We start from the raw sequence: 8061 nt of genomic DNA, 5'->3' as shown, positions 1-8061 counted from the left end.
ATATTATTTTATGTTTAGTAGAAAATCTATATCTATAAAAGTAAAATTCTTCTTCTTAAATTTTTCTCTCAAAACTTAGAGGCGTTTGTGTAATATTTAAATTTAATTAATTATAGAAATTATATATTATTCATATCCGATTAATTATAGAAATTATATATTATTCATATCCGTGTATGCATACTTATTACTCTATATATATTTCCTAAATGTTCCATGTCTTACTAATTAGTTAAGGAAAGAAAGAATATTATGGTAATTAATTAATTAGTTTATAAAATTTAATTCATTATAGAATTTATTTATATGGATATTCTGTGTGCATATACAAGATTAAGAAAATTTCGTGTGAATAATATATATTAGGTTTTTTTTTTTTTTTTTTTTTTGAAAGCCACCAATGAAGGTGATTATATTAGAGATAGGCTGCAATAAAATCTGGTGGGATAGTATCCCAGTACATCGTATGAGTCTGCGTAAAAGCATGCGACGCTAATGAGTGCGCCATAAGATTTTCTAATCTAGGAATGTAAATAACAGAACATAAATTTAAAGATGACAAAATAGTCCTGCATCCATCAATGATATAGCCAATATATGTTCGCATCCGTGTGGCTTGTGATGTCAAGTGGTGTTGTAGATTACGACAATCCGTATGTAACTGTACCGCGAGCAATCCCTTATCCTTCAACCATGATAATGCTTCCTTACATGCCAACGCTTCTGCCATTAATGGGGACAGGCAATGAGGTAACCGCATATTGAAGCATGCCATAAACTCCCCCTCGCTTGAGACTAGAACCGCGCCTGCCGTCGCCATTCCGTCCGACGCGTGGAAGCCAGCATCGACGTACACTCTCGGCAGCCCGCCTCCAGCCGCGGCAGTGGGTTCGGTTTGTGGCACCACAGCTGGTCCTCCATGCACCATGCTCCACGCTTGCCACGCAGATGTCGCCGCATTTAACACTCGTTTGGGCGTCGGTAGAGCATGCTCCCATACCGCTTGGTTTCTTGCCCACCATATATAATAGAGAACCGCTGCTGCCATAATAAATTGATTATTGGTGAGTTCTTTCATAATTTCAAGAAACCAAGCCTCAAAAGAATCAGCCATAATATGCATAATAGGCAACGTGGATTCCCGCCATACTGCCTGTGAAAAATCACAAGACACTAAAGCATGCATTGTACATTCGGGATAATTCGTGCACATTGAACATGTCGGTTCAATTTCTACTCTCTTCATAATAAGATTAGTTTTGGTGGGGAGAACACCACTCAAAACTTTCCACAGAAATAATTTCCATTTGGGTGGTACTTTCAATTTCCACATACGTAGCCAGGCATCAAATTCCCCGTTCCTGTGCTCATAATTTCCAACAACAAGCCTGTATCCTCCTTTTACTGTATAATTTCCATTTGGGTCCCCCTGCCAATACCACATGTCCGGGTAATCCGGGCATACTGGCACTCTGGATATCCGTGTCACATCATCTTCCATAAATAAGCCCCTGAGTATATGTGGATCCCAGGTTCTAGTATCCTGATCAATCAAACCCACTACTCTTGCACCTGTTAACTCTTGGGGCATAACAGTTTGAACCATAGGATCTGGGCCATCGGGTAGCCATGGGTGCCCCCATATCAAAGTATCTTTTCCATTCCCTATTCTCCTTCTTACCCCACCACAAATTAAGCTATGTGCCGCAAAAATACTCCGCCAACAAAACTAGGATTATTCCCCAAGACTGCCTCATCAAAAGATGTTTTTGGGTAGTATCTTGCCTTATAAACTCTTGCTACCAAGGACTCAGGTTTGATCAGAAATCTCCACCCCTGTTTACCCAACATTGCTAAATTAAAAGCTCGCAGGTCTTTGAAACCCAAACCTCCATATTTCTTCGGGACACACAACTTGTCCCAAGCTTTCCAGTGAATACGGCGGTCCCCCCAGATCCCCACCAATACTTATTCATTGCTCTTTGAATTGCTTGGCATACTGCCTCAGGGAGCAAGAAAACACTCATAGAAAAGGTAGGCATTGACTGTGATACACTTTTCAAAAGGACCTCCTTTCCTGCCTGAGACAACAGCCTTTTATTCCATGTGCCTATCCTCTGTTTTATCTTGTCCTCAATATACGAGAACACCGCCCTCTTTCCCCGCCCAACAAACGAAGGTAGGCCCAAATATTTGCCAAAATTACTTGCTTTCGGAACACCCAAAAGCTGCGCCACTTGATCCCTGCAATCCTCCGTTGTATTTTTACTGAAACACACACTGGATTTATGGTAATTTATTGCCTGTCCGGATAAGGCCTCATATTCCATCAAGCACCGTTTCACCTCCACGGCTTCCTCAATATTTGCTTTAAAGAAAAGCAGGCTGTCATCTGCAAAGAACAAATGAGATATTGGCGGTGCTCCCCTGGCTACTCTGCATTCATGTATCATGCCTCGTTGTTGTGCCTGCTGCAATAGCATAGATAATCCTTCTGCACATATTATAAATAAATATGGTAACAGAGGATCCCCCTGCCTCAATCCCCTGGTTGGTATCACCTGACCCGCTAGGAGGCCATTTATCAAAAATTCATAAGAGACCGTAGTGACACAATTCATTATCAAATCAATCCACTTTTCATTAAATCCCAGGGCTATTAACATCTTTCGCAGAAAAATCCACTCCATCCGATCATACGCCTTAGCCATATCCAATTTTAAGGCCCCCCATCCCGCCACACCGCACTGCTTTTTATTCAAATAATGGCCCACCTCTGCAGCTATTAATATATTGTCCGTTATTAGTCTATCCGGTATGAAGGCACTCTGGGAATCAGAAATTAAACCTTCCATTAAAGGTTTCATTCTATTTGCTATCACTTTCGCCATCACCCTGTACACCACATTACTCAATGCAATTGGCCGTAGATCAGTTACATATTCAGGCAAGCTCTTTTTTGGAATTAGCACCACATTCGTACTATTAATTTCCTTGGGGAAGGATCCATTATCCAAACAATTAACAATAAAGGCAGAAACATCACCCCCCACCACATCCCAGAAGTTTTGATAGAAGCCCGGATTCATTCCATCCGGTCCCGGGGATTTATCAGGGAACATATCAAATAATGCATTCTTTACCTCCTCACAAGTAAAGGGGGAATTTAAAGTCTCATTCTGTGCCTGTGTCACTCTGGGTTGTATCATATCAAACAAGGTACTAGTTACATCTCGGGCATTTCCCGAACTGAAAACCCCATTGAAATAGTCCATAACAGTTTGATTCATTGCATTCCCCTCCACCCACACCCCAGCAGCAGTTTTTATTCTATTCAAAGCATTTTTCTTTCTACGGTCAGAAGCATACCTGTGAAAGAAACTGGTGTTCGCATCCGCCCCTTGCAGCCAATGTTGCTTTGCCCTTTGTTTCCAGAATGCATCATCCATCGCCTCCACTCTGCACAACTCAGTCTCTAGACGACGAAATTAAGCCAATGAACCTAAATCCCGCCTTCCCCTCAACCGGTCCTGCTCCTTCTGCAATCGTTTAATTTGGGCCCCAAACTTATGAAAGCGGTCTCGTCCCCAGGCAGTCAATCTCCTCCCACACAACTGGAGACAATCTTGTAATCCCATTACTCTCCCCTCTCCCCATGCTCTCTCCACCACCTCCCTACACCCCTCATCATGTAACCAAGACATTTCAAACCTGAAACACCTCGGTCCCCGCCCCATACCCCTTATATCTTCCCGGATTCCCAGATATAAAGCCGAATGGTCAGACCTGCGCGTCAGCATATTCAATACACTGGCCTGCACATTCAAACTCCTCCAAGACTCAGTTACCAGCACCTTATCCAGCCTTTCCTCCAACCAGTCCTCCGTCCCTTCCCTCTTCTTCCATGTATACGGATACCCTTGCATGGGCATCTGTGCCAGTCCACAATCATCTATGGTTTCCCCAAAGCCGCGTAGGAGACCATTCGGGTGTGGGTTTCCCCCACGTTTCTCACTCTGGAACAGTAAATCATTGAAATCACCTATCACAACCCACGGTAGCTGTGATCGGTTCGCCAAGGTTCGTAACAAATCCCATGCCTCTTGCCGTCTAGTACGCTCTGGATAGCCGTAATATCCAGTCATACGCCATGCTGCACTCCCCGGTACAATTACTTCAACATCTACATAATTCCTTGAGTAGGTAAGCAACTTTGCCATGTTATTTTTACGCCATAACAAAGCCAATCCTCCACTCAAACCATTACTGTCCACATAGAACAAGCCTTCATACCCTATTCTTACTCGGAGCCTCTCCGCATGACTCCGCCTCACCTTCGTCTCCATCAGAAATACAAAATCTGGTTTCTTTTTGGACACCCAGTCCACTATCTGCTGAACTGTTCGTGGATTGCCCAAGCCACGACAGTTCCAACTGAGGGTACTCATGAGGATGGGCAGGGCTGCGATCCAGCTCTCGCCACAAACATGTTTTTTGATAGATCCATCATAGCCACATCTCCATTCTCCCCTCCAACTCGCCTCCCCTCCTCCACTCCATACTCCTCCCTACGCCTCTTAGCAACCGCTTCCATCACTAAACCCGCCCCCTCACCCTCACCATTCGGATTTCCCGAACCAGTCCCCCCGGACTGTCCCACGGCGTGTCCCTCATCCCGGGGCATCTGCTCCTCCACCTGCGTCAACCAATATTCCCCAACCGCCCTCGGCCCTCTCTTTATCCCCGCCCGAAGATCTGCGGAATATGGATATTCTTCTACCGGTAAAATTGAATCTCTAGCCATTCGACAAAACTTGTACAAATGACCAAGTTTTCCACAGTAATAGCAAAAGTTGTGCAGACGCTCATACTTGAAAGTCACCCAGCATGTAGACTTATCCCTTTTAACAAAATTCAGCCTTCGTTTCAACGGCTTGTCTACCGGTATTGCAACACGGATCCGGTAGAACACTTTCCAGGGTGCACCTGCAAACCTGTCATCTCCTTTTACAAAAGTACCAAGATAATTTCCTATCTGTTCCAGGATCTTGTCAGGCGTATATCCCATTGGCAAACCATGAACCTGTATCCACATCCGTACCGTATCCAACTTCACATCATCGGGAAACCCCCCATCCACAAGTTGATCACATACCAATGTTGCATTCTCGAATGCCCACGGTCCATCATTCAGAACTCTTTGTAAATCAGTAACATGGTGAAAAGTGAATAAAAACAACCGGGGCTTTATCTCCGAAACCTCATACCCGCAACCGGCTGCCAAGCCGCCGCCATCACCTGTCTCATATACTCAACCTTCACAAGCTTATGCGTCAGGAACCTCCCCAACAACAACCACCGCTCCGCCTTCTCCCCCGCAACCACCTCATTCGCATCCAACACAGGCGCAAAGGGTGCGGCATCCTCCTCCTCAATCGCTAAATCCGCCCATCTTGCCGTGATAGCTGCCACAGCCCCGCCTGCAAGTTGCTCCTCCATCACACTGCCGAACAGCACGTCCTTCCCAGAAGCTTGATCGAGAACCGGTAAGAATCACCGGAGTGGATTACCGATTGAAACGTGGAAGCCTTGGAAACCCTAGGAGTGGAACTTTGAAAAACCCTAGAAACCTAGAGAGAAATTTTTTTTTTCTTTTTTATATATATGTAGTAATTTTAAATTTAGTCATATATGAGACAAATTAGGTAACAATTAGGTACCTTTCAAAAAAAAAAAAGGTAACACTTAGGTAGTAGGGTAATAATTACCTTTATTAAATATTAATTATGTAAATATAAATCTGTGCATAACAATGGATTTGATCCACAGAATATTCTTGAAATATAAATTAGGTATTAATGTAATAATTATTAATTACGGTAATTATGGTAATAGCATAAGAATTTGTTATTTAAATCCTTCCACCGCCCATAAAATGATCAATATAACCAAACTTGGGCTTGCCATTCCCCTGTGAACTACTCGAGAGATTCAAAAATCATATTCTCTCTCTAACGTTTTTCCGAGAATGGCGGATCACCGTCATCGTTCCCGGTTGCGGAGCAAGAAAAGAGGAAATCTGAGATGGCCAGATAATGTTATTCTATATAAACTCTGCAGAATGCATTCTCAAACTCTCATCTTATATTGCTTTTATCTTAATGTCAAATGTCAAATTAGGCTCTGGGAGATGCACACTCTTAAGGATCATGTTGACTTAGTGGTGAAGCTCAAAGGGTTGGAAATATCTAGCAGATCAGCACTATGTGGTTTAAGATCGAGTTGAAACTGGTCGTAAGCATTTCATTGGAGTGAGTAACAACAGCCATTTATGATAACTAACTCAGAAGAATACAGAGGAGCTGAGAGTTAGAGTTATGATCATCATAATCTGATCTTTTTTCGTATGTTTTACTTTTGCCTTTCTTGTTGTATTTCATTGCACCCAACTATTGCAAGGTTTGGTTTTACTCTTTTAGAGAGAAATAACTCTCGCATGTAGTAGGTTTAATATATATATATATATATATATATATATATATATATATATATATATATATATATATATATATATATATATATATATATATATATATATATATATATATATATATATATTTCAACATTTAGAGGCATCCATCCTTTGTAAATCAAGGACTTTTGATATATACTTTCTCAAGCACGTTAAATTCTCAACCACTTTTAATGCCTTTTGTAAACACAGGGATAAATCCAGCTATCATCTACAATATGCTTTGCAATTGCAAATTAAGCTTCTTCACCCCTGCTAACTTCCATGCTATTATGGTGAATTGGTGATTAGAATATGAAATATGAGTTCATATTTACAGTGAAAATTGTATTTTATTTGTACTTCTATTTTATTTTTTTATTCTATATTGGTTGCTTCCATCTTGCTATTGGATGTAATTTATTCTCTATAGGACGTTTGTTGAATTTTTATTTTTTATTTTTATTTTTATCAAAACTCATCATTAAATCTAGCAACCATGATTATTTATTAATATATTTGAAGAATATATATTAATTTCAATTATGTATTACCGTGCCCATTGATTCTTTCCATATTGCAATATGGACGTAATTACAAAATATCAATTATCAATGTATATTCTTTCCATAATTTAAATTATGAGTCAATTGAATATAAAATAATATGTCTATATTATGAATATTGACTAATCTATATATTCTATATATATAATTAAAAGTAAAATTCTCCTATTTCATTTTCAATGTTATATATTATATAGATAAATATTATTTATATTATATATTACAACTTCAACTTCAATAGGCTTTATTCAGAATGATTAGAATCTAAATTTCTTAAATTTATCTTAGAATCCTCTTAACATTTTAATTATATTCTTTTTAGTTATGTGCAATGTTATAAAGATATTTTTATTTTTATTTGCTATTATTTGACCTTTACTCTTTTTAATTGTAACTCTAACAATATTGCTGAGAAAGAGAGTCGGAGACACCGAGGGAGGAGAAGCGGAGACGCCGATGCTTCGAGATAGAGAGAGACCATGAGAGAAGTCAGAGGTTGAGAGAGTGCAATGGGTGAGGGCTGCAGAGAAGATGGGTAGGGTTAAGTTTTGTCTGTGTGTATAAAAATTTGTCTTTAAAAAAATAGGATAAATATTATTTTGTGTGTGTGTGTGTGAATAAAGCTCATATCACATTTTTATATATAAAATTTAATAAAATTAATAGTATTTAATAACATTGTATAATTTAATATTTTAAATTTTTAGTATGTACGTCACATAAGTGTCATACTAATAATTATATCATTTGAACATATTTTGAATAAATTTTTAATTTTTGTATATATTTAATTATTTATATCTTAAGTAATATCCAAATATTTATAAAATAAGCTTTGTTATTACAAATGTTACTTTGTAGATTATTTAAATATCACATAATAATCATTGATATTTTCATATATAATAAACTTTAATTTCTTAAACAACATCCAATTTCATTAAATGGTTGTAAAGGATCATGAGTATTCATACTTTTCTAATT

The 8061-nt window shown here is 39.2% G+C and overlaps 1 protein-coding gene across 1 annotated transcript; it reads right to left on the bottom strand.

Moving 5' to 3' along the window:
- Positions 1–3488: 3488 nt before the first annotated feature.
- On the bottom strand, positions 3489–4448 carry LOC109181265. The gene has a single exon (XM_019331016.1). The coding sequence runs from the start codon at positions 4446–4448 to the stop codon at positions 3489–3491; it is 960 nt and encodes a 319-aa protein (XP_019186561.1).
- Positions 4449–8061: the final 3613 nt, after the last annotated feature.

This window comes from Ipomoea nil, unplaced genomic scaffold (genome assembly GCF_001879475.1).
Source record: "Ipomoea nil cultivar Tokyo-kokei standard unplaced genomic scaffold, Asagao_1.1 scaffold1043, whole genome shotgun sequence".
Taxonomy (NCBI): Eukaryota; Viridiplantae; Streptophyta; class Magnoliopsida; order Solanales; family Convolvulaceae; genus Ipomoea; species Ipomoea nil.
This window is presented reverse-complemented; position numbering and strand designations above follow the sequence as displayed.

Coding starts and splice junctions, on each gene's coding strand:
- LOC109181265 (XM_019331016.1), bottom strand. CDS start 4,448: ATGAGTACCCTCAGTTGGAACTGTCGTGGCTTGGGCAATCCACGAACA.